The sequence below is a fragment of the Notamacropus eugenii genome, chromosome 5 (assembly GCF_028372415.1).
Source record: "Notamacropus eugenii isolate mMacEug1 chromosome 5, mMacEug1.pri_v2, whole genome shotgun sequence".
Lineage (NCBI taxonomy): Eukaryota > Metazoa > Chordata > Mammalia > Diprotodontia > Macropodidae > Notamacropus > Notamacropus eugenii.
In genome coordinates, this window is record NC_092876.1 from 268,518,549 (window position 1) to 268,546,261 (window position 27,713).

Sequence of the window (27,713 nt, forward strand, 5' to 3'; positions counted from 1 at the left end):
TTTTGTGTTTTACTTTCTTAAGAAAGAATAATAATAGTATATTATTACTGCTATTATGTGCTAGCTAGCATTTATATAAGATTTGTAAAGTGCTATCTCTCTCTCTCTCAGTCTCTCTCTCTCTCTCTCTCTTTTTCTCTCTCTCTCTCTCTCCATCTCTCCCTCTCTCTTATCTCATTTGATCCTCACAACAACCCTGAGAAGTAGGAACTGTTATTATCATCTCCATTTTACAAGTGAAGAAACTGAGGCTTAGGGAGGTAAAATAACATACCCTGAATCACAAAGCTAATAAGTATCTGAAGCAATATTTGAACTCAGGTCTTTTTGACTCCAGGTCAAGCACTCTATCCCTTGCACCACCTAGCAGCTTTGTATATGGTTTATCTCTAGAAAAATGATATGAATCATTGTCAAAAATATATCATGTGAGAGAGCTAAGTTTAGATCTTCTTTTGGACCTGTTCAAGGAGCAATTTTTCTTGTTTCAGATTGGTAAATATGATAAATGCACCTTCATGCTCATATTTGCATTATAGTAGGCACTTAATAAATCTTTGTGATTTGAATTGAACCAATCTGTAATTCTCTCTCCTTCAAAAATTTTCTCCCTTTACCAAATAAACCACTTGAACTGGTAAGGCATTTAGCATATTCATTAATAAAATAAGTTATCAATTAATGGTAGGCAGGCTATGCATATTTTGACTTATCAAATGATATTTGCAAGTTTATGTTGGCTGACACTCACTCTGTTAAGGACTTATTCTATTAATTTCCTTTTTTTGACCATTTTCAGTTTTATTGATATGCTTTGTTTTTGCATCGCATATATTTATAGATTACTCCTACTTGGTGAGAAGTCTCTCAGACAGTTAAATAACACTAATAATTCAGTGACCTTATCTGAAAATTGATGTAACATTTCACATATGTGTAACCTCTCTCTTTTCTCTTCCTCTCTAGACCTATGATAATACATGCTATCCTTTACAGAGAAATGATTTAGGGTACAAAAGGAGACTATCTATCTATCTATCTATCTATCTATCTATCTATCTATCTATCTATCTATCTTTCTATCTGTCTATCTATCCATTCATCCATATATCCATCTATCTATCCATCATCTATCTATATATATATGATATAGATATATAAATATAGACATATACAATAATAATGCATGTATGCATGACATGTATACATGCACACATCTCGTATATAAATTTGAGGAAAATTGTTTTTCTTGATTATGAATATTTGTTATGGCATATTTTTTCTCTTTTTCCCAATTAAATGGAAGATGGGAGAGAGAAAATAGATTTCTGTTGATTAAAAAAACACAAATTTCAACTCCATCCCTTTACTTTTATTCAGAGAAGATCCATGAAACAGAAATACAGCTCTATCTTATGCTTCCTGGATAATTAAAAATGGGGAAGTCTTCATGAAACTTAGATTTTTAAAGTATGTTTTATGGAGGATTTGATAAGGGAGACAAAGTGGAGAAATTGGAAAGCTTCCTTCCCCTGAATCATTCTTCAGAGTAGTGTCACTGTTTTATTTGGAATAATCTCCCCCCAGCAGACCTACCTATCTGTAAGCAGAGAAGCACATACCATAATAAAGAATACATATTTGCAAGATTTTTCTCATGGATTATGTATGTTTATTTCCTCCTATTAATGCTGAAATTTAAAATGAAATTTTAAAAACTTTCCCCAATACTCTTACTCAGAGCAATACTATGCTGAAGTTAGTAAAAGGTCCCAGACTGTTGAATGGGAGAAATGCTGGAAAACTACTATAAATATTACTAGCTGTTCACTTTCCAGCACCGTCTTTTATCTTAATTTACTTAACAAATGTTAGAAGCAGACGTAATAGAATTATAGAAGTTAGGTAAAAAATTCAATAGAATTTTAGCAGTTAGGTAAAAATATCATCATATAAACACCACATGAGCATATTTTGAATATATTTAGTTTGGAAATTGCATTCTATCAATTAAAAATCTACCATATACAGGGTATAATTATTTTTCCTGTTTAAAGGAAATATAAAAATGCCTTGGCTCTTCTTTCAAATCCTTGAGACTAATGTTAGCATCTCTTATTGGTTTATTGTGTATAAATACTTAGAAGAATCAACATGGCATATGATATATTAAATCATAGGATGCTAACATATGCACATCCTAAATATAGTTCGTGTGGGTAAGATTCAGTAGAAAAGACTGGCAAACACATTTGCTAATCCTCAACAAAAGGTGTTCTAATTAAAGGTATTATTTACTTTTTATGTTCTCTCCCAGGTTTAGTATTCTGTTATGTATAGAAATAATCGACTAGAAATGACAGTAATCACTTTCATTTAATATGTGAGAAACTTATGTGGTTTAAGAATGTTTCTCCATCATGAAAGAGAAAAAAGAAATAGTGTGATAGAGTAGTAGCTATACAGAAGGAAAGAAGGGAAGAAAGAAGGAAATAAGAGATCTATATTCTACTTCTGATTCTGACTCTAATTCTTTCTGTCTTCTGGGCAAGTTATTCAACCTTTATCAGCCTCATTTGTGAAATGAGGAGGTTGAATTAGATGGTCTATACTTTCTTTTAAGTCTGAAATTGTATAATTCTAGTATTCCAGTATGTATAGTCCCTATCTTCAGGAAACTTTTATTTTAAAATTATAATGTATGTATTAATAATTGCCTTTAATTTAGAATGATAAATACACACACACATATATGTATATACATGTACAATACATTTACATATCATATAAAATCCCTGAGCCCATGCAATACTTTAATTCTGATATATATGTATGTGTGTGCATATGTACATATACATACATTCATGCATATATTTATACTTTTTATAGATAGATGTATATATGGCAATTAGGTAGTACAGTGGATAGAGCTGGACCTGGAATCAGGAAGATAAATTCAGATCTAGCCTCAGATATCTATTGATAAGGGAAACAAAGTGGAGAAACTGGAAAGCTTCCTTCCCCTGAGTCATTCTTCAGAGTAGTGTCACTGTTTTATTTGGACTAATTTCCTTAGGAAGTCATTTAACCTCCATCTAAGTTTCTTCAACTCTAAAATAGGGACGTTGTGAGCATAAAATGAGACAATATTTTCAAAATGCTTAGCACAGTGCCTGGCATATATTAGGCATTTAATAAATGCTTGTTTCCTTCATTCATTCCTTTGTTTTTTCCTTCCTTCCATATGTTTTTGGGCATGTGAGAGTATACATATGCACACACACACATATAGATGCATTTATATGTGTGTATGTATATAGGCATTGCTATAGGCTCAGGAAAGTGGTCAGGTCAATATTACTTGGGGGAGAGGATTAGTTCATTACCCTAATTAGTTAGAGGATTAGATTAGAGGATTAATTAGAGGATTAGTTCATTACCCTAAAAAAAGCTGACTGATAGGGGTCAGATGGATGCTGGATGACTCTGATGCCTTTTCCATACACTAATGATTATAATAGAGGGTGAGTGGAATGTGGGTAATTTCCAAAATACGTTTTATACAATTAACTCAAAAAGGCATTCTCCTTGTGATGTCAGGTGACATCTACTAATGGTAGGTTGATTGGGGGCAGAAAGTAAAATTTAGTCATAATTACACAAGAGATGAATTTACAGTTTCCACAAGTAATCATAGAAAGACTTAAATTCTAATTAACAAGCTATTGTTAGTTTAAAAAATTATTTAAAACTTTTTTTGGAGGAAGTTTGCTTTAAAAAGCATTAATGTGGTCTTTAGAAATGACCTGCTTTGTTCTTGTGCAATATGAGGAGTTGGTTAAATCAGAAAAGGATGAACTGCAACAATAAACTAGATATTCATGTACCCCTATGAATATTGCTACTTTAAAAAAATAGTCACTTTCCAATTTACCTCACTTTGCAGTTCTTCTACTCTGTTTTGGAATTATGAAGATTCTTAATGTAATTTATCCATCAATAACAGATGTTGTATAAAGTAGATGCAATGTGTTAAACCATCCAATGTAATTCCACATTTTTTTCCCCAACAGAATGCCATAGTGTCTGTTAAAGAGCTTTGTGGACTGCCTCCAATTGCCAGCCTGAAACAGTGCATGTTGACTTTGTCCTCTCGGCTGATAAACAGTGATGATACACCCTCTGTCTCTCTCATTATGAAAGATAACTTCCCTTACCTGGAACCTCTGGGGACAATACCAGACGTACAGAAAAAGGTCCTAGCTGCCTATGATTTGGTATGAAATTTTATAACCTAATCTAAAATTTTTATAATTATTTTGTGTTAGGAAAAGTGTTACTAGTTTTGCTGACTGTAGTTCATTTTGCTATGTACTTCTCATTAAGTTAATGTGGAGGAGAGTGCTCCTTATTCTAGTTATGGAATACAGGCAGCTTATAGGCTGAAATGACATTCCCCTTTTCCCCACCTAAAGTAAAGCTTTTTATTTTATTTAAGCTAACAAATTTATTGATGTTGTTGCCAAAATATTGTTTGTGTACAAATGTTAGGAGCAGCATGGATTGTAAGTTTCTGGTACTAAACTGATGCATATTGTGAACCAAACTTAGGTCTCAGTAGTGATTTGGATGCAATTAAAGTGAAATATTTTTAGAATTTAAACTTTTTTGAAACCTTAGCTTTCTTAACTAATATTGTTAAAATTTTAATTTGAAACACATTTATTAAACACTAACAAGGGACTATGCTACAGGATTTGGGAATGTTTTTAAAAGGATATTGAGCAAAATCTAGGAAATGAAATTAATATTCACTATGTTTTGTGAACTACTCCTCCCTGTAAGATAAAAAGAAATCGAGTAAAATCTAGTTGCTAAAATTCAAACCAAATTTCACATTAGTTTTAGGCAGAAGTGTATTTGCTCCCTATGTCTCATTACTCATGAAACCTATTTCCTTCCCTTTCCTTTTTCTTCCTTCTTCTTCTTTCTTCCTCCTCTTCTCCCTCCTCTTTCTCCCCCTTTCTATCACCAGACTGTTATGTAGTAGATAGATATAATTGCTATCTAAGCAGTGAATTTAGGTCCCTTAGTTACTATCAAATTTGATGCCATGGAAACCACTCATTCCTTCACTTGATTTCCAAAACAAGAATTAAAATTCATTCCTTTCAGAAAAGTAGAGGAAACTGTCCCCCTAGTCCTGGGGCAAAAGAAACCAAGAGAAATCAGGATGCTGACTGGTTGTTTTTGTTGCAGACCCTAAAGTTGGTGTTAGCATCACTAGACTCCGGTTTGTCAGTTTTAGTGACTGAACCAGATCCTGATCATCAACTTTTCCATTCATATTTCAGAAGTATAGCTTGTACTCCATGAACAGCATGCTTAAACAAAGCTTAAGCCCAAAAACCATAACTGAAAGCACATAGGCTTATCACTGTGTCTTGCTCACAATTCCCATATCTCTTTCAATATAAGTAGCAAACATGGGCAGTACATTGCTGAGTCTCTTCTGCACCTCATGCTGTATCTCATGCCTCGTGGATACCCATGCAGATGCTCTTGACATCTCTTTAGAATAATTGTGAAAATATTCAACTGTCTCAGGTGAACATTTCTTACCAAGAAGACATCCAACTACTCTATACAGATCTTGTGTCTACCTAATTATTGAAATGTCTTATTTATTAGAATGTGAGCTCTTTGGGGGAAGGGACTGTTTTCTTTGTATTTCTAGTGTCTGATGTATATAGTAAATGCTTAATTAAACCCTTATTGTTTGACTGATGGACTTGTTCACAAAAGAAAAAAAGGAACATACTTATACTTTTGGCAGTTTTGTCCACTGCTATATTATCAATGCTTTCTTCCCAATGTGCCTTTCGTCTATGCCACCTACTTGAACTAGTGAAAAGAAGCTAGGTGGTGCAGCGGATCAAGTGCTAAGCCTAGAGTCAAGAAAATCTGAGTTCAGATCCCAGACACTTATTCATTATATCATGCTCAGAAACTTATTCATTGTATTACCCTGGGCAAGTTATTTAGCTTCTATATGTCTCCATTTCCTCAACCATAGAATGAATATGAAAATAATAGCACCTGCCTCCCAGGATTGTTGGGAAGATTAAATGAAATAATATTCATAAAACACTTAGCACAGTGCCTGAAAAATTGTGGGTATTTAATAAGTGCTATGTTGTTCCTTCATTTTAATTCTCCATGACTCCATTTGGGGTTTGCTCGGCAAAGATGCTGGAGTAGTTTGTCATTTCTTTCTCCAGCTCATTTGACAGATGAGAAAACTGAGGAAAACAGGATGAAGTAATTTGCTCAGGTCCACACAGCTAGTAAGTGTCAAATTGGAACTGAGAAAGATCAATCTTTCTGACTTTAAGCCCAGCACTCTATCTACTGTGCCACTTGGCTGCCTTTAATAAAAGCTGTTATTATTATTACGTGTATATCTTGTGCGTACCTAGTCATTTACATATTGTTCTCTCTTTAGATTATAAACTCCTTAAGGGCAAAAACTGTTCTTGTCTTTCTCTGTATTTTAAGTGCTTAGTACAAGGCACATAGTAAGTGCATAATAAAAGCTTTTGACCAACAGACTTGTTGACAGAAGACAAAAGGAATAAATACACTGAGAATTTTGGCAGTAGAAGCAAGTAATACACTTATTGCTGCATAGGATACTGTGTTTGATTTAGACTAGTTGGTATTTCTCATGCTCTTAGTCCTTTATTATTTATTTCTGGGATATTCTAAATGTGCCTTTTTGTAGAAGCATAGGCTTTGTTGTATCTGAAAATAATAGTTGTTTCCATTCAGTAACTGGGCATGATTTATAATAGTTTCGTAAGTCATCTTTATCCCCTGAAGAAATTGTCCTTTAGTCTTATGATGAGGAAAAGAGATCTGTAGGCTGCTTATGAAATATGATTAATTCCAGACTAGGTAGAAAGGCAAAGACATACATAATTTGTTGTGGAATACTGTTCAAAAATATAGGGATATGAATTAGATATGTGAAAACTGGAGTACTTAAATTAGACTCTAATCGTTACAAATTAATGCTTTGGCAGAAATTGTACTGTTCTACATAGTTGTCTTGCCTTGGGAAGAAAAATGGCAACCACATTAAATAAATGAAGAAAATACAATTTTGTTTGGTTTAGAGGACAAAAAACCATGAAAATATTTCCGTAGAGAAAGGTTTGACTAAATAACTACCTTGTGCTGATACTGCAGTGCTTGCTCTATATGCTAGGCACTATGCTACGTGCAAAAATAAAAGAGACCAAAGATAGTTCCTGCCCTCAAGATACTTAGAAACCAGTAACTTTAATGATTGTTATTGTCATCATCATTCTAATAATCCTTTATTTTTTAATTTAATATTTTATTTTTTGCAATTACATTTCAAAATAGCTTTTTACCTTCATTATTTTTTGAAATCTGGAACCCCTAATTCTCTCCAGTCTTTTCTCCCCAACCTTGTGATTGAGAGGGTAAGCAATTTAATGTAGATTACACATGTGCAATCACGCAAAATATATTTCCATACTAGTCATGTTGTGAAAGAAAACACAGATCCCCTTAAAACCCAAGAAAACAAAAGTAAGTTTTAAAAAAGTATGCTTCTATCTGCTCTCAGACTTCATCAGTTTTTCTCTGGGAGAGAGATAGCATTTTTCATCAGAAATCCTTCAGAATTGTCTTATATCATTATAGTGCTCTAATTTGCTGCTTTTCTAACCTTTTTTGCATTGGTTTTGTTTCTGCAAAACATTTTAAATTTAATGCTATTAAACTTATCAATTTTACATCTTGTGATGTTATTTCTTGTTTGGTCATAAATTCTTCCCTTAGCTATAGAGCTGACAGTTAAATTATTCCATACTCCCCTAATTTACTTATGGTGTAACCCTTTATGTTTAAATCATGTAATCTATTACCCACTTCTATTTTAGGGGTAGTGAGTTTACCCATTCACACAGCAGAAGTAAATAATTTTTCATGTGTTTGGTGTTACTCCATAGTTCTAAGGGGTATTATGTTCTCCCTTACTAAGGGTCAGAGATAAGAAAAAGAGGCAGTGTCACTATGGGGTCCCAGCTTTGTTGACGTCCCAGTTCTGATATGTATTGCTTGTATGGCCTTGGGCAAATTGATTGTTTTATTAGTACTCCAGGGAACCACGACTCTAAAGTTGCAGATCTGCATTGGTAGAGGGAGTTCCCTTATCCTGAATTTCTTACACCAATGTAATTACAAGGATGAGCAAAAACAAGTATAGTTTTTCAAAGCAAGAAAATTTGATCTTCTAAGAGTGTTGTGTGCTTCGTGAAAACAGTTTAAATTCCTATCAGCTCAGTAAAACAATCCTTTCTCACTCAGAAATATTAGATTTCATTGGTATTTTATGTTAGCGTAAATCATACGCAAAATAATTGACTCATAGGATAACAATGGAGCAAATGAAAAAAAAAAACCCAAACACACAAAACAATAATTCACTGACATGCACCACTTTACTACGTACTACAATCCAAAGACTCAGGTTCTAGCTCCCAGAATTCCAGCATATCAGAGTTGGACAGATTCTCAGAGGCTGGAATTCTAAAATTTCCATTTTTAATTGACTAGAAGTCATCCATCTTTGGATTGAGGACTTCAGTGAGGAAACCCCATTTTTTCCAGAGGCAGTCCATTATATTTCAGGGTAATTGTTTAATGTTAATATTTTTCCTTAAACTGAACCTAAATCTAAATCTAAATCTTGGTATTCATTGCTCCTTTTTATTTTCCCTGAGGTAAAGCACAGCAAATCAAATACCTCTTCCATGTGATAAGTATTAAAATACTAGAAGGAGGACCGTTATATCCCTTTGTTTTCCTTTTGCCAGGCTGAACGTTTTCAGTTTTTTTTTTTTTTTTAGATAATTCACATAAAGCTTGAGATCTTTTTTCAACCTGATTCCCCCTCTTTTGTATGCTCTCCTGCTTCTTCTTCTTAAAATGTGCCACTTAGAACTATGATACTCTAATTGTGGTTTGACCTGGTAAGAATGTCATGGGATCTTCTTGATCCTGGACACCATATTCATCATGATACAGCCTACACTGCCTCACTTGAAGTTCCTTACGTATGAAATTCCATCTTTTATCTTCATTTCTTTGAAATGGTTGTATCCATGCTTAAAATTCTTTCTCTCCTTCCACTATGCCTTCTTAGTTTCCATGGCCTCCTTCAAGTCTTAGCTCAAGGTTATGTTCATTCTCCTTTGTTTTTGAAAAGGACCACGATATCAGAGAAATGATGACATGACTTGCATTTGACTTTGTTTTGAGTGAGGGAGGGCTGTGCAGGTCACCAACCTCACCTCTCCTCCAGAGGCATCTGAATCCAGTGACTAGATATTCATCAAGATGACTGGAGATGGCCCAGGATGCAATGGGAGACCTTGGCCTTTTAGGCCTTTTCAGATACTCACTTAAAGGGAGATAATCTTAACTCAAGAAGATTTTCCTAATCCTCCCAGTCACTAGTGTTGTTTCCTCTGAAATTATCTCCCATCTACTCTGTACATGTCTTGTTCATATCTGATCATCTACATGTTGTCTCCCTGTTAGTATGAGAATACCTTAGGGCTCTGATTTTGGATGACTTTGTAGTCCAAGCACTTAGCACAGTGCTTTGCACACCATAAACAATTAATAAATGCTTTTATGATTATCAGTTAGCTTTATTGGCTGCTATGTCACACTTTTGACTCATTTCAGATTTTTGTATATGAAAATTGGCCACACATATTTGTACGTATGTGTGTGTTGGTGTATGTATATGTATATGGAAAAGGAGAGGGGGAGGTAAGGAGAGAGAGAGAGAGAGAGAGAGAGAGAGAGAGAGAGGGTGAGAGAGAGAGAGAGAGAGAGAGAGAAAGTCATAAAATCAGCTTCAAGAAATTAATTTTATAATTACAAGGAGATATGTAGCTAGACAATTGTTTGAAAAAGACTGGCCGATTTTTTTCCTTTTTATAGTTCCAGATGTTTAATTGATGGAGACTGTATGGCCAATGTTTTTTAAATTGTCCAAAGAGACAAATGACACAGCATTAATTAATAAGAGAGCTAGTTAAATTGCAGGACCGTATCCTTCTTAAAAAGGCAACTTACAAAACACACAACAGATGTTTAGATAAATAGATGTGAAAAATAAAGACAACGCAGTTGTCCAAACATATGATTAGTTTTTTCCTGAGCAGGCACTGTGTACCAAGAGAAGAAATTTTGCTCTAAACTTTTCTCCATGACATGATTCCAAGGTTTCTTCCTCCCCAAATAATATTGATAACTGAAAGGAAGTGAAAAGGGGATTGAGGTGTGACCCAAAACAAAACTTAGCTGCCTGGGGTATTTTCTTTATCAACTTGCCAGCAGTAGGTCAGGTTCCATGGAACTTGTGTTGGTGATCATGTTAATGTCATCAACCAATCTGATAAGTATGCCATCTGTGGTTTATGTAAGTCACTGATCAAAAATAGTCAGTTAGTAAATGAGCATTTATTGAACACCTACTATATTCTAGGCATAAAAGCAAGCCTGGATCCCTGGCTCACCACATTAAAGACCTCCTTTTAAGTAAACATGGAAGTATTCTTTTGGTCTGGTCATTAAACCAGTTTTGAACCATACTGTCTTTTAGCATATAGCACTGTATCTTGTCCATAATAATAACATTAAAGACTTTGTCAAATCTTTGCTAAAATTCAGGTAAACTGTAGCTGTAGCATTTTTTAAAAATAAACCTATTGGGAAAGTAAATATAATTAGTCTGATTTGTTTTATATAAACTTTTGGTGGCTCTTTTTGACCATACTTTCCTTTTTAAAATGGTCCAAAAACCATTCCTTTAATATATTCTGGAATTTTTTCCAAGAAGTAATCAAGCTCAACAGATTCTCATCTCTTTCCTCTTTGGAAAATAGGAACAGCATTTGTCATCCTTCGGTCCTTTGGCACCCCTCTTATTCTTTGATATCACTCACAATGGTTCAGCAATGACATGTGCCCATTTTTTGAATGCTCTTCTGTGTGGTTTTTCTGGGCCTGGTGACTTGAACTCATCCAGGGTACTTCAGTGCTCTCTCTCACCGTCTCCCCCACTTGTCTTTAAATTCAACTCCCTTTTAAGACATTTTGATTCTATTTTTTTCTGTCTTAAAAAAGATTCTCCTTGGTAGAGAAAACAGCAAAATTAGAGTTGAGTCGCTATGTCTACTGTCTGTTGTCCATTATCATGGTCTTAACCCTGGGCAGTGGTCCTATTCTTTCTCTGATCCTTCTCTTTCCCCTCCAGGCCAGTTTTCTGGATACATGCCCTGGTAAGAGAGCAGAACTCTCCATTGCTATTGTCAGGGCAACAAATAGCTGCCTCATTACCCCTCAGCAGGGAATAACCAATCCCCACTACTCATCACTACTTCCTCTAACCCTTACCAGATGACTCTTGACAAAATCAATTTGACATTATGTAATGGAGCTGATGAAACATCTTCAGAATTGGCAAAAATTTCTAATGGATGCCAGCATTACTTGAACATTGGGTACCTAAGAGACATTAAGAGACAAGCAAGCAACGATGATTCTACATGACAACTGGGTTTTAGTACATGAGAAATATTTACTTACAAAAGAATATTTCATTCAAAACAAATAGAGATTCAATGCAACATATCCCTGAAGTAATAATATAAAGGGGTTTTTCTTTGGTTCATGCCACATAAATATTTGTGTTTTTTTAATATTACCATGCTTTTTACCCAAAAGAACAAAATCTATAAGAAGAATAAAATACATAAGAAGATAAAGGTTGAACTGCCTGTATTTATTAGGTGATATAAGGCATATAAAGTGCTTTGCAAATCTTAAAGCATTTTGTGTCAGGTGCTTTTCTTGCTAAATGTAATGCAGAGGAAATATTTTATGGAATATTTTCTCCCAATTTATTCCTGAGCTAAGTATAGAGTTATAATGATCTCTAACAGGAAGAAAATTAATTAAAAGTCACACCTAAGAATTCTCACATTCAGTTCATGGATCATTTTTCCTTCTTCTGTATGGTTGAATAGCCAGACCCAAAGGACGATGATGAATTAATCAATGTCTACCTGAGAGAGGTATTTGGTGGGGTTTTCTCCTCCATCCTTTTCTGTTTAACCTTTTTTGTCAATACTTTGGATGAAGTCCTAGATGGCGTGCTTATCAAATGACAGAAAGTGGGGGATAATAGCTAATTGATATAATGAAGATTCAAAGTGCACTTGACAAGCTAGCTTGAGGATGTAAAAGAAGGTATTCGAGGAGAAAGTGAGCACAGTATAAGCAGTCATGGAGGCTGAAAATAGTTGTTTTCTGTTTCCTTAGGATAGTGGCTAATTTGCCTACTGTGGAAGAGGGGAGTATGTGATGAGTAGTGCAAAATAAAGTTGAACAAGTAGGGTAAAGTCCAGATTGTGTAGAGTCTTAACAGCTGGTCCCAAAATGGGAGCGATTGAAGGTTGTTGAACAAAGGAATGGCATTATGGAAGTGATGCCATATTATGTGCTTTTACAGTTTAAGCCCCTAGATTGACTATGCCATTGTTCCAGGTGAGGATAAAGAGGAACTATCAGGTAAATATGGCAAAGATTTGGGGGATGAGAATGAAATCTAAAAGAACGTTAGTCATTTAGAGAAATGGTCAGGAATAAATGAAATAAATTTTTGTAGGAATAGTAATACACACACACACACATGCAACTTAATGAACAGTTATACAGGGGACTATTATCTTTGGAAGGAAAATTTGGTTTAGACTTGACCCAGTCCATATCTTAGGAAGTGAGAATGCAAATTACACACTCATTCCCTAACACAGAGACACATATGCACACAATGCAGATAAACAGATATATAGATAGCCTAAATCAAGAGTGAGGAACCTGTGACCTCAATGTCACATGTGGCCCTCTAGGTCCTCAAGTGCAACCCTTTGACTGAATCCAGACTTCACAGAACAAATCCAAGTGCAGCTCTTTCACTGAATATAAAAATTCCCTTTATTAAGGGGATTTGTTCCGTGAAGTTTGGATTCAGTCAAAGGGCCACCCTTTAAGGACCTAGAAGGCCACATGTGGCTTCAAGGCCACAGGTTCCCCATCCATACGGACAACTAGGTGGTGCAGTAGAGACTCCAGGCCTGGAATCATGAAGGCTCATCTTCCTGTGTTCCAAAAGATACTTACCAACGGTGTGACTGAGCAAGTCATTAAATCCTGTTTGCCTAAGTCCCTCATCTGCAAAATGAGCTGTAGAAGGAAATGGCAAAGCACTCCAGAATCTTTGCATCAAGAAAACACCAAATAGGGTCATGAAGGGTGGGACATAACTGAGATGACTAAACAACAAATAACTTTTCCTATCTATTGTGTCTTTTCCTATCTATTGATCTATATATCTTGACCAAACCTGTGATTTCATTTGTGTAGGGAGCTGCCAGTGAAGTACTCCCTCTATCAGTGAAGATCAATATCTTCTCTGCACTATATATTCCCAGAGAATTGTGGGGGCACTGAGAGGTAAAAGTGATTAACACTGTATATGTATGTGGATATATATGCATATACATATACATATACACACATATATGATATGGTTGATTGGCTGTTGTCCTTCATCTTCAAAGAGGACCAAAATGACATCACCATGATAAAGTCAAGTTTCAGTGTGTCCAACTGTGACTGATCAGACAGCTCAGAATGCTTTATCACAGGTTGGGCACAGATACTCTGCATGAATATTTTGGGTGGATACTCCAAATCTGCACATCTTATGTTCACTTTGTGTTGTCTTAATTTTGCTTTGCTCACAGAGCCAACATCCTTTCTGATGTGGGCACACATGCTGAGCGGTCCTGCTTCAGTGTCTCCAGTGCCTCCCATGTTGCAAATCCAAAGTTCTTGAGAGAGACTTTGAGAGTGTCCTTTGTAGCATTTCTTCTGACCATGATGTGATTGCCTGCCCCATGTGAGTTCTCCATAAAATAGTCTTTTTGGCAAGCATAGATTCTGCATTCGAACAACGTGGCCAGTCCCTCAGAATTGTGCTCTCTGAGGCATAGTTTGAATGCTTAACAGTTCAGCTCGAGCAAGGACTTCAGTGTCTGGTACCTTATCCAACCAAGTAATCCTCAGAATCCTCCTAAGACAGTTCAAATGGAAATGATTTAGTTTCCTGGCATGGTGCTAGTAGATTGTCCATGTTTCACAGGCATACAACAATGAGGTCAGCACAATGATGCTGTAGACCTTCAGTCTGGTGGTCAGTCTAATATCTCTTCTCTCCCAAACCTTTCTTCAGAGCCTCCCAAACACTGAGCTAGCTCTGGCAATGCATGTATCAACCTCATTGTCAATGTGTATGTCCCTGGAAAGTACACTACCAAGATATGTGAACTTATCCACAGCATTCAAAACTTCTCCATTTGTTGTAACCTATGGTTCCATGTATGGATGGTGGTGATGGCTGATGGAACACCTGTATCTTTTTGGTGTTAATTATTAGGCCAAAATTAGCACAGGGAGCAGAGAACTGATCCATACTTTGTTGTATCTCAGCTTCAGAGGCTGCATTGAGTGCACAATTATCTAATAATAATAAATCATATAATATGGTTGGTTGTCCTTCATGTTGTCCACATATATAATACATATGCACACATGCATATTTATACACACATATGTATATATACATGTATACATATATATCTATATATGAGATAAGGAATTAAGTACTATGTAAAATTGTAGCTAAAAATCTAGGCATTAGAAGTGTCTTGCTATTGTACAAAAATGATAAGACATTTGGATTCCAAAAGACAAGCGTAACAATATGGACATGGGAAATAATCCTTCTACTATATGCACCACAGCTGAAACCTGTGCACAGCATTTTATCCAATTTCAGATGATGTGGAGAACTTGGAGAGGTAGGACAGGGAAGCCTAATACAGACTGAAGAAGGAAAGACTGACTCTTCATAGGCAAGGCTAAAGAAATGGGGAATTTTTAGCTCCTAGAAGGGAAATTTGAGTGATGCTGCTGTTTATATACAGGAAAATTATTAATAACTTTCTATTTATGAACCTTCATGGCAACCCAAAAGGAAATGGATTTGAGATAAAACCATGAGTTTTTTTTTTCCATAACAAGTTGTAGAATTACTTTTAAAAAGAGAACAGATTTACATTTGGCAGAAATGGGTTAGTCATGATTGTGTCCAAATATAGAGAGATGGGTTACATGATACTTCAAGATTCCCCTCCACATAATTGCAGAAGGTACCCCAATAGCCATCTGGTTTGATCCATATCTAAAAGGAATCTCCACTTTAGCATGCCCAGTAAGTGGTCATCTAGTCTTAATTTGCAGTCCTCCAGTGAGAGAGATCCTACTATGTCTTGAGGCAGCCCACTCTACCCATCCCCAGGCGAGCCAAATTTTTAGGAAGTATTCCCTAATATGAAGTCAAATTAACTTCTTATTGCTTCTTACTTCTGGTGCCAAAGAGAACATTCTTTAAGGAACGCTAAATCCAAGACTAGATTCATATATTAGTTTTCTTGTGGGCCTATGTAAAGCAAAGAATCAATCAATAAAGCAATAAATATTTATTAATCATCCACTATGTTCCAAACATTGAGTCAGTTTCTAGGGAAGCAAATAGAAAGATGAGGCAGTTTCTTCCCTTAAAGGACTGAAATTCTACCTGAAGGGAAGTTGCATCATGATAAACAGTAAGAGTAATATTGAACTTGGAGTTCAGAAGACCTAGGTGCTATATATAGCTCTGCCACTAATTGATTGCATGACCTTAGGCAAGTCACACAATTCAAGGCAACAGGTTTTTTTTTAGGTTTAAAAATGGTTTTTTCCCCAATATTAAAAAAAAATAAAAGCAGTATTATTTATGTAATTTTGCCTCTCTGAACCTCAGTTTCTCTTCTCTAGAATTAGATGGCAGGCCTTGATATTTGTTTCATCCAGCTTTGCATTATGTGATTCTAGAAGTCTACAGTGTTATTTATTTGGCTTATGGTTGAGGCTTTGGAACATTCTTTGAACAGGATTATTTCCCTTACCAAATATGTCAGCTACTTAGCTTCTTTCAGAATAAACTCTTTAAATTTGCCACAGCAGTCATAAAACTTAAAAAAATATTGAAGCTAAATAAAATAACCCATGAAATACAGTATAATGCTAAAACTACAAATGTAAAAAGTAATGAACAAATAAGAAGCTAGCTCTGGCTTTATGTAGGGCACTTTACGTAGCACCAACGCGATACCTACAGCAGCCTTTGTGGTTATGCATCAATGTTTCCAGGGTAAATTAGCAAAATATAAATTCTCTTCCTCAAACAAAGCCAATATATTTATTCAGATACCAGAAAGCCAATTCCACCATTGTAACAATGAAGTTTGTACACATGACCAATAAAGGGAGCATCACCATCCCCAAACATTCCCTCCATCAGGCCTCCCCACAAATGAGCTCCCCTAGGCAAAATCTCTTTCTCTCTCTCTCATGCTAGCTGCACTGCCTCAGCTCTGCCTCCCTCTCTCTCAGTTCTGTCTCATTCTCTCAGCTCTGCCCTTCCTGCTCCATACATTCAGCAAGTTCCTACCACCATGGGTTTCACGTGACTCAAGCTGTGGTCTAGGCCAAAGCTCAAAACAAGTCACATTGGTCTATTAGAGGGCAGGGAAGATCTTCAAAATCCCTTACTATCACACTTTAGAAGTTGCTAAATGAATTCTAGGTAAAATAATGTATAGAACACTAGAATTTGTCAGGGAAGAAATAAGTATTTTTTTGTATCTACTGTGTGCCAGGTACTGTGATAAATGCTTTACAAATATTATCTCATTTCATTCTCAAAATGACTGAGAAAGACAGAGGTTAAGTGACTTGCCCAGAGTCACAAAGCTAGTAAATATCTGAAACAAAATTTGAATTCATCTTCCCAACGTCAGACCTTGTGCTTTATCTATCATACCTTTAGCTACTCCTAGGAAGAACCAAGTTCAAATCCTCAAATTCCATTGGCATCTCTATTTTGCAGTTAAGGAAACTGAGGACAATATCACCTGCCTCATAAGGTTGCTGTGAGGATCACAGAAGATAATGTGTGTAAGACATTGTGTGAATATTAAAGCACTATACAAGTGTTCACATAAATATATATATGTACATACATACATACATATACATATACACATACATATTTATATATAATTAAGTCATAACTGTAACAATGTCATGAAAGTTAACCTCATTTCTTCAAGTCTGCCTTAAGTAGTGTAGGTATTTCCATGATTGTCAATAGGACTATCAACTGCCTGGTTCTGGTTCTGGGCATTCTCAGTATTTCAATGGGTGTGTGATCTTATTGCTTGAGTACTCTCTTCAGTGATTCAAATTGCAATCTACATATGTCTGACCACCCTATCTGACTCTTTTCCATATATTTTTAACTTTGATGTCTTCCTCTAGAGGTATGCTTTGTTTTTCCTCACCCCAAAATAATACCTGTTCACCAAGAAAGCAGCCTTCTATATTCTTATTTTTTTCCCTTTTTGGGGGGCATTTTCCCAGCCAGTTACTTAACTTTTGAGTCCTTTGTCAAGTGGAGAGTATACTCTAGGGACCTGTAAGTTCTCAGTTCCTCCAAGGTGGCACAATCAAGGAAGAGGAGTTTACTCCTCTCTTGGCCTGTGCTCTGGTCTGGGAGCAACCACAAGCTTCTCTGCCCAGGATCAGCAAGTAGGGTTCCCTCTCTACAACCCCCTCCAGCTCCACCATGCCAGTGCTCCTCCTCGCTCCTCGCTGCCACTCAGGGCTGAGATACAGATCAGTAGCTTGATTCCCCCAGGGTCTTTTAGACCCAGGGCTCCAAAAATGGATGCTGCAGCTGCCTGGGGCCTGGACTAGGGCAGGACTCTGCTCTTTTCTCACCTAGGTGAAAGAGCTTTCTCACTGACCTTTCAAGCTGTCTTATTTGTGGCTTGAGGAATCTGGGAACCGCAGCTGCCTGGGATTCTGCCCCTGAAGCCTGCTCCAGTCCTGTCCAAGTTGCACCATGTGACCAAGGCTGGGTTGCGCTCCAATATGAGTCAAATGCAATAGACCTTTCCTGTTGACCTTCCAGGCTGCCTTGGGCTGGAAATCTCTTTCATTCTGTCGTTTTGTGACTTCTGCTGCTCTAAAATTTGCTTAGAGTCGTTTTTACAGGTATTTTATGGGCTTTGCGGGGAGGGCTTCTACAGGTTCATCCTTCTACTCCACCATCTTGGCTCCACCCCCTTTGTCCATATATTCTTATAAATCCACTACTGTGGCTTCATCTATCATGCTGGGGGCCTTTTTCTTATTTCCTTAATATTATTGTGGTAACAATAGATCTTGTAGACTCTCCATTAATTATTTCTTTCTCTACATGGTTAACTCATCTCTCTTTTTTTTTTATTCCTGGTCACACATTTTTTTGAGGATATACTTTATAGTAATTTTTTTTTCTGAGTAATTTCTTATGTTATGCATTGCAGCCTGCTCTTGCCCATCATATGCCTCTCCATTGCCTTCTAGGTGACTTCAACTAAAATTCCCTGGTGACTATAGTATTCCATGATTCATAGCTATAAACTTTACCTAGAGAATATTGGTACAAAAATAATATAGTCCCTTCATTTTTGAGGGAGAAACTCATCACTAAAAGAACCATGTCATTTTTCCAAAGGCAATCCAATCTACTTTCTACCTCTTGTGTAATCTATTCACAACACGTTATTTATTTTCAGAGTCTTTCCAAAACAAATATAATGATGAAAAAGTGCTAGATTGTCTATATAGCTCATTATCATAGCCTGGACAATAGGCATTCTTCACCCTCTAAGTTTTTCTATATCTCTTGAAACTGAACACAGTACTTCAAAAGTGGTCTAACCATCAATGATGATAGTAGGCCCAATCTTCTGAGTGAACATGGCTCTACTCTAGGAGGCCATACAACGTTCTGAATGAACAGTTCTGGACCTTATACTTCTAACAGAAATATATTGATTATTAATCATAATAATGAAGTTCATTAGCCATATAGATGTCTACATGCCTCTTATAACCAAATGATTTTGACAGTCAAGTCAGTAAAAAAAGCAAAATAATCAAATAGAAAATTCAGTCAAGCACAAAACTCAGTTTTTGCTTTGGCCCTTAGCTGAATTGCACAGTCCAATCATTTATAAAATAAGTGCTTTGAAATGAATATATCGGAAGTCTGTGTACACACATATATGTATGTATGTGTGTGTGTTATATGTATTTGCTCATCTGATCCTCACCATAATCCTGTGAGGTAGGTAGTATAATTAAACTAATTTTATAAATGGAGCAACTGAAGCTGAGAGAGTTTAAGTGACTTGCCAAGATTCACATAGCTAGTAAGGGTCTGAAGCAGGTTTGAACTTAGATCTTGCCTCCACATTCAGTGCCCTATTCACTAAGCCACCTAGCTGCTTCTACATAAATGTTTATGAAATTGAATTTAACTGAATTTTAAAACTCTAACATGTCCTATTTTAATTTTTCTGTTCTCCAGGGTAATCATCTCCAGTTCCTTCCATTCTTCTTGTGGTTTCAAGTCTTCATACCTTTTTGGTTACCTTTCTCTGGTTGTACGTACTTGTCAGTGTTATTCTCAGAACATGACATCAAAAATTTGTCCAGTATTTTGTGTGTGTGTGTGTGTATGTGTGTGTGTGTGTGTTGAAAGAGAGAGAGAGATACAGACAGAGAGAGACAAACAGAGACAAAGAGAGACAAAAAGAGAGAGAGAAAGGGGGCGGCAGAGAGAGAGAGAGAGAGAGAGAGAGAGAGAGAGAGAGAGAGAGAGTTTATTTGGGTGTTTTCTTCAAAGTGTCTGCTGTATTGAAACAAAACAGCATTTAAGAAATAAAATGTTAGAAAACGTATATTACCCAGAACTGAACATTACTCTCCCTAGGTGGTATGATTAGCAAAGACAACAGTAGGATGATCATCTTATCCTAGACATTTTATTTCTATTTGTTTGCATCCAAAATTGATTTAGCTTTTTTTTTTTATCAAGCACATTATATTTTACTCATATTGAAACTGCAGTCAAAATCCTATTTTTCTCTCATCCTAAACTGTTATAAAGTAGTGCTTTCCCAATTTGTTATTCATGCAGATCTTAGGTAGGACTTTACATTTATTTCTATTAACTTTTATCTTGTCAGATTCAGTTCCCTCTTCATGCCTGCCAAGGTATTTTTAGATCCCTAGATTGTCATCCAACCTTTTATCTATCCCTCCTAGCTTCATGTCATCAACAAATTTGATAAACAAGCCATTGAAGCAAACAAGTCATTGATAAAAGTATTGAGCAAGATAGGGCCAAAAAAGAGCCCCAGGACACCCACTGAGCTATTCTTTCTAGGTTGGCATCGGTTCATTTATAAATGATTTTTGGATTTAGTTTTAACTAGGGCACATTGACCAACCTATACAATTATCCAGTCCACATTTATTCATCTTGTTAATATGATGCACCTTTTCAAATATAACCTTAATATATATTAGTATTTTAGGTCTAGAACATTTTTTTTTTTATCACTCAGTCTAATGACCTAATGTAAAAAGGAAATGTGGTCAGTTTGGAATGACATTCTTAGTGATACTACCTTCTATTAATCACCATCCATTTTATAAGTGTTCAAAACCTTCTAATTTAATGTTTCAGAGTGCTGCCAAGTTTATAGTTTGCAGTCTGCACTAAGTCACAGAACTTTTATTCCCTATGTGCTTGAACGTCAACAGCAGTTGCCCAACTTTGGGATTCTGAAAACTTCTCTCCTTTACTCATGATCGGTTTAGAGATTATTATCATTTTTTTGCATTGTACAAAATACTGTTTTATTTCATATGGAGAATTGTCATTAGCACAGTAGGATCTGAAATGATTACAAAAGATAGAGAAAGTTATGAGAATCTCAGCATCCAATAGGAACCAAAACCCTGAGCTTAAGTTTGGCCAGGATGTCTGAAACATGACACTGTTCCCTCAGATGTTAAGAAACAGGTTTTCCTGGACTTTGAAAATATTAACTGTGATCCAGAATTTCAAAAAAGAGATGAATTACACCCAAACTAAAAGTTTGGTCTTTAGGCTTCTGCAATTATTGAAAAAATTTGCATTAAAAGACCAAGGTTTCTAAAGTTCTCATAGTTGAAGTCAGGGAGATATATTGCAGAACACATTTTTAATTAGCATTACTTAAAGATTATTAGGGCAGGTAGGTGGCACAGTGAGTAGAACACTGGACTTTGAGTTGGGAAGACTCATATCTCTCAGTTCAAATCTAGCCTCAGATACTTACCAGTTACATGACCCTGGGAAAGACACTTAGCTCTGTTTGCTTCAGTTTCCTCATCCATAAAATGCGCTGGAGAAGGAAATGACAAACTGCTCCAGTGTCTATGCCAAAAACAAACCCAAATGGAGTCAGAAAGAGTTGGACACAACTGAATACAAGAGATTATTAGCCATCATTCAGTGATCTCATCCTTAGGAGTTTTTTTTCTTTATTTACTTCTAGTACTCTGAAATTTAAGTTTATCTGCTCCAAGAGATTCACTCTGACTTAGAAAGAGTGTTAACCATAGCCCTCCCACTTATGCCCTTGATCCCACCTCTTCTAGTTTCCTGAGGAAAGATCAACAATTCCTAGTGACATATATGCTTTGCTTCTCAACAGAAATTAAAATCATTGTGTTCCTTAGTGCTGCTGAAAACTCTGTTTTCCTGAAGCTAGTCTTATCCTCCAGGCTCCTCACTGGCTCCCCAGTGTCCTCAGAATAAAGTCTAGACATCTCAGAGACTGACTTTCATGAAATTTCAGTTTGGCTCCATTTCCTGTATCCTACCTTCTCTCCTGCCATGTCTGAACTCCAAGTCACTCCTTTAACTAGACTGGTTTCCTCACTATCTCTTTATGTGCTGTCCTTGTTCCCTTCCTGGTCTTTTCCATAGTGTTTCCTCTTCCTTAAAAAAGAAACATGTCTTTTTTCTTTTCCTTTTTTTCTACAAATGCTTGTTCTTTTAGTTTAAATTCTATCTGTTTCATGAGGTTATCTTTTTGCGTCTTCAACCTATATTGACTATATTGATCTCTCCTTTTTTCCCCACAACTATGCTATCAGTGGGGTTGTGAGACTCAAATGAGTTAATGAATATATCACTTTACAAACCTTAAGGCACTATGTAAATTCCAATTCTTTACCATAATTGTTGTTGTGTTTGCTATTAGCCTACAGACTTCTCCCCTCTGGTGCTGATTTCACTTCCTGAGCATTCTATTGCAATCTTTCTGAGCTCAAGCTGTGTTTATAGAGCAATATAGGGGTGTGTTGGTAAACGTTTAATGACTAAGCTGCCCAAAAGAAATGCATGCACAAACACTTTTAAGTCTAATCTGAATTGTTAACTCTTTCTTAAGCCTAGACAACAAAACAATTAATCATGCCCTGTCTTATAGTGCCTAAATGTTCACACTGAAAATAAACAGTTATAAGAGCAAGCAAAGTGGGATTTTTTTGTTTTTCTTTTTGGAGTTCAGTTTCCTAGGCTCAGGCTAAATTGTGAGCATCTGAAAGTCTCAATCTTCTTTGAACCCTGATAGTTCACAGCTGTGCTGAGTCTTGTAGGTTTCATGCCTACTGGCTCTGAGCCAGTCAGGAGCAGAGTCTTTTTTATACATATACAAGGAGGGTGGTGTTTTACTTTGAGGGTTTGTTTATGAGAAGGATCTCATGATTCCCTGATCAAGACTTTGAGTGCCCATATCTTCTATCTAAACAAGAACCTAAAGAAAGCACTTAACAGATATCTTATTCATCTTTATACTCTGAGAGGCAGTGGGGAGTGGGACAAAGAGCATTGTAGTAGAAGTTAAGAAACCTGGATTCTAGTTCTGGCCCTGCCACATACTTTGCGACTTTGACCAAGTCACTTGCCTCTTCACACTTCAGTTTGCCCAGCTGTAAAATGGTGATAATGTTTCCCTTACATATGTGAACAGATTGCAATGAGGATTGAATTAAATTGCCTGTATAAAATAATTGTAAAACATTCAGTTCCTATTAGTGTTACTCAGTCAATTTCATATCTGTCTCTCCTTCTCTGGACTTCTCTAATTGAGGGCAAGGATTGTCTTTTGCCTTTCTTTATATCTTCAGTACTCAACACAGTCCCTGGAACATAGCAGGGACTTAATAAATATTTATTGAGTAACTAACTCTTTATTTTAGCCCCTTGATAAATTTGAGTCCATAGTAAAGTCAATTCCTTTGGATGGATCCGGCTACACTCCCTTGAGAGTAATTAGCCTTCTGCTTGCTAGTATCTGAGAGTATCCCCACCCCCAACTGCTCAGGTGTAAAGGCTCTCTGAATTCTGAGGTGTATGTAAAATATACAGCAATATTGCTTTGATTCAGCCAGTCAGGCCCTTTCTGTTGGTCTTTATTTCTCTGCTTATATTTTCTCTGTATTTTCTGAGTGTAATTAAAAGGCATTGCTGACACCTTAAGTAGCTATCTTTCCTAGTAAAGCAGGTCCAAGCTAGCAGCCATCCTGAGTATACCAATGTGGTTGCTTTTACAACATTTGAAATTTAGAGCTGGCTCCAGCCCACTCCTGCATGTTAAATAATCAACCATTTATTATGCCATGTGATAAGCACCACTAATCACTGTGGCTACAAAGACAAAAAAATGAAGCAATTCCTGCTCCTAAGGAGCTTATAGTCTATTAGTGGGGGCAAAGTTCATAAATATTAGCATATATGGAATAACTACATAAAAATAAATACCAGGAAATGAAATATAAGGTAGATTAGAAACACATTTTATGCTTAATTATAATAAATTTGACTCATTCATGTATTGTTTATATATATATATATATATATGATTTACCTTTCTAAAATCTAGTTTAATGATGCTGAGCAATAATTTCTTTTATTTTTGTTTTGTAACAGATGATTCAAGAAAGCAAGTTCCTTATTGAAATGGCAGACACCATCCATGATAAGATTATTCAGTGTCAAAAAGCAGGTGATTACTGGATTTTCTCTGTTTTGTAGAATAAAAGTGATACTAACATGTACTTTGCATGAACTTTTAGTGCATAGCTGTGAACTCATTGAGGTACTTTTGATTAGCCAGTCTTTGCATAGGACCAAAGAATTATCAATCCCATTAGTCTTCTTGGGGCTACGGAGCTTTCAAATGATTTCTAAAGTCTTGAGGCATCGAGTATTTTGCACTATTGGGCACCACCCTATAGAGACAGTAGCTGGGCTTTCCACAGGCCCCTTTAGGTGACCCTTGGAGTGGCCTTTTTCATTGACCCATTCATATTAATCAACAGTTAGGGACCATTTGCCAGTATATGTCCCCAGGAACTCTACTTCCAAGTCACTTGTTTTCCCAAGATTCACTCTGGACAAAATGGCATAGGTGGGTTATAATAGGCAATGGGGTGAATACCAACACTGATGAAACAGTAGAGCTACTGAAGTATGAGTGGCATCATAAGAAAAGCAGGAAGCTGTATGCTCATAGCTCACAGTCATTGGTTTGAATTGGACTGAATAAGTATAGTTCATTGGCTCTCATTATTTCTACATTATTACTCTTGTAATTTTGCCTAATATATGCCAATGTGTACTCTGAAGAGTAAGCTACTGGCAGGGGTGAACAAAATAAAAGGAAGTTTGTTTTGGAGGTAAGGAAAAATAGGACTTTTTTTTCACAGTTCATAGATTCACTGTTATGGAGAACCTTATTTTCTGAAGTCTATTACTTTCTACTTTCAAAGGGATGGAATTCCATGAAGAACTTCATAATCTTGGGGCAAAAGAAGGTTTGAAAGGAAGAAAACTCAACAAGGCAATTGAGAGTTTTGCATGGAACATTACAGTACTGAAGGTAAATGGAAAATACAGCTTCCCATTTGAACTTTGATTGCCCACCCTATTTGTACTACATGCTCAAGGGCTTCTCAGCCATGGACAATGATTTAGGTACTGTAGAGCTATTTGTGGGTATATTGCCTGGCTCATGCTCTGAGGGAGGCATGGGAACATGCAGATTGAAATCAGTAAACATTTGACCATAATAGGGCAATTAAAATTGCACATAAAACAGGATTATAGACATGTGACACCAAATTCCATTCTCTGATGGTTGGGTGTGTTCTTACTTTATTTGAACGTTGTAGAAATTGTTAGGGTCTTCATATATTTGCTTGCTTGCAAAATATAACTAGAGAGTGCTGCTACAGGTTGCAGAAGACAAACTGCAGTTTTTACTGAGGCATCAAGGACCATATCGTCTTTACAATAATCACCCCATATACCCACATTCCACCACACATACATATAATCTTCTACTTTGGGAATTATTTAGGAAACCAGTTTGCCTTTATATACTTTATGACTAGCTAGGTGATACAAAGGACAGAACACTGGAGTAGATTCAGGAAGACCTGAGTTCCAATTTGGCCTCAGTTTCCTCCTCTGTAAAAGGAGGATGATAATATTTACCTCACAAGGTGGTTGTGAGGATAAAATGAAAGAAGATTTGTAAAGTGCTTTGGAAACCTTAAGGTGCTTATATAAATGCTAGTTTTATATCATTATTATCATTAGCTCTAGTTTAATTTTGAAGCAATACAGCGACACATTTTTACATTTTTAGCCCTGGTCAGAACACTTCTAGAATGTTGCTCAGTTCTGGGCACCATATTTTAGGAAGGGCATTGAAATGATTGAGGCCATCCAAAAGAGGGCAACTAGAATGCTAATGGTCTTCAAGAACATTCTTCATGACAGTGGGTTAAAGGAAATGGGGATGCTTAGGCTACAGAAGAGAAGTTTTTTGGGGTGGGGGGATAAGAGTTGTTTTAAAAACAATGAAAGCTATCCTGTGGTAGAGAACTCTTAGACATATCTGTTTCATCCCAAAGAGAAGAGTTAGCAGCAGTGGGTAGGGTAGAAGTTACAAAAAGAAAAACGGGCTTGATGTCAGGAAAACCTTCCTAAAAGATCTATTTTAAAGAGGTACGGGGGCAGGGGCACTCAGGCAGGAATGTTCTTCTTGTGAAGACTTTAAGCAAATTTGAATGACTTGTGTGTGTTATAGGTTATAAATAGGTGAAAGTAAATGGCTCATCTAAAATTCTGTGGTTCTGTAATCAACTAAATCAGATATGATTGTGTGCACATTTATACATACAAAGTCCAATACTTATTCAGCCTTGTACATGCTTATACAATATATGTATTTGAAGGGGAAGATCTTGGAATATCTTGTTACATTAGTTTGCACATGGCAGTGAGGGGAACTATAGTTTGATCTGTGACAATCTTGTTATTAGACCTTAAATATATTCAAAATCTTCTGTCTGGAGGTATGTATATTCATATATGTGTAATTAAAATATGCTGAGCTTAGTGTTTTAAGAGGCAGAGCTGGCATGGCTGCTTTCTATGGATACAAGTGTAACTAAAAACAACAGGGAGTCATCAACCTAGCTAGTCTTTCACCAATGGCTATATGTGCTTTTATTGAGAATGATAGACCAAACTAATTTGATAAATTTGTAGAAAGAGAAGGAATTCAAGTGAAATGAATTTGAAGAAGTTCGTTTTTAATATATGAGCCTTCAAAACCTTTTAAAAAATATTTAGTTCCCAACCGTAAGGTAACCAGGTTATTTCAGCAGCTACTGCCAGGCATGAGGTCCCAATACTGATCAGAATGGAAGCTTTAACTTGTTCTGTTTTTCCAGCCTGGACTGGTTTGCTCCTCCCTAGGCATCCTGATGGACATTCTGCTCCCAAAGGCTCACCATACTAGTGTTGGACTTAGCATGGACATCTAATTAACTTAGCCCATCTGCAACTCAAAACTCCTGAGATCAAGTGATCTACTAACCACACTCAGCTTCCCCAACAAGAGTTGTGTGGTGTGCCACCATTCCAGCAAGGCAAATTAACATGCTGAGGAATCTGAGTTTCCATGGTTGGGATAATTCCTTATGTGTGTGTATGTATATACATATGAAGTTATATATGTATATATTTTAATTAATATTTTCATCCAATTACATGTTAACATAATTACAAAATTTTTTTAAAGTTTTGAGTTCCAAATTTTATCATCTCTCCCTCTTCTCCCCTGTACTTGAGAAGTAAGCAGTCTGATAGAGGTTATACTTGTGTATATAAAGCATTTACATATTAGTAATTTTGTAAAAGAATTCAACAGCAAAAAAGGAAGGAAATAAAACTAGGATGTGGTCAGATATCAGTTCTTTCTCTGGAGGTGGATAGCATATTTCATCATGAGTCATCTATGTGATTTTTCTTGGATCATCATATTGATGAGAATAACCAGAATTAATCACAGTTATTCAATTTATGATATTGCTGTTACTGTGTACAATGTTCTCCTGGTTCTGCTCCCTTCACTTTGCATTAGTTCATGTGTATCTTTCCAGGTTTTTCTAAAGTCATGCTGCCA

The 27,713-nt window shown here is 36.2% G+C and overlaps 1 protein-coding gene across 2 annotated transcripts in view; it reads left to right on the plus strand.

Annotated features, from left to right (window-relative positions):
• The window catches only part of PLCL1 (phospholipase C like 1 (inactive)), a 444,522-nt gene that overhangs the window by 353,419 nt on the left and 63,390 nt on the right, over positions 1 to 27,713 (plus strand). For both annotated transcript variants that reach the window (XM_072612808.1, XM_072612807.1), the window contains exons 3-5: positions 4,074 to 4,277; positions 24,164 to 24,239; positions 25,006 to 25,115. In XM_072612808.1, the coding sequence (XP_072468909.1) occupies positions 4,074 to 4,277; positions 24,164 to 24,239; positions 25,006 to 25,115 (390 nt within the window). The remainder of the gene's footprint in view (positions 1 to 4,073; positions 4,278 to 24,163; positions 24,240 to 25,005; positions 25,116 to 27,713) is intronic.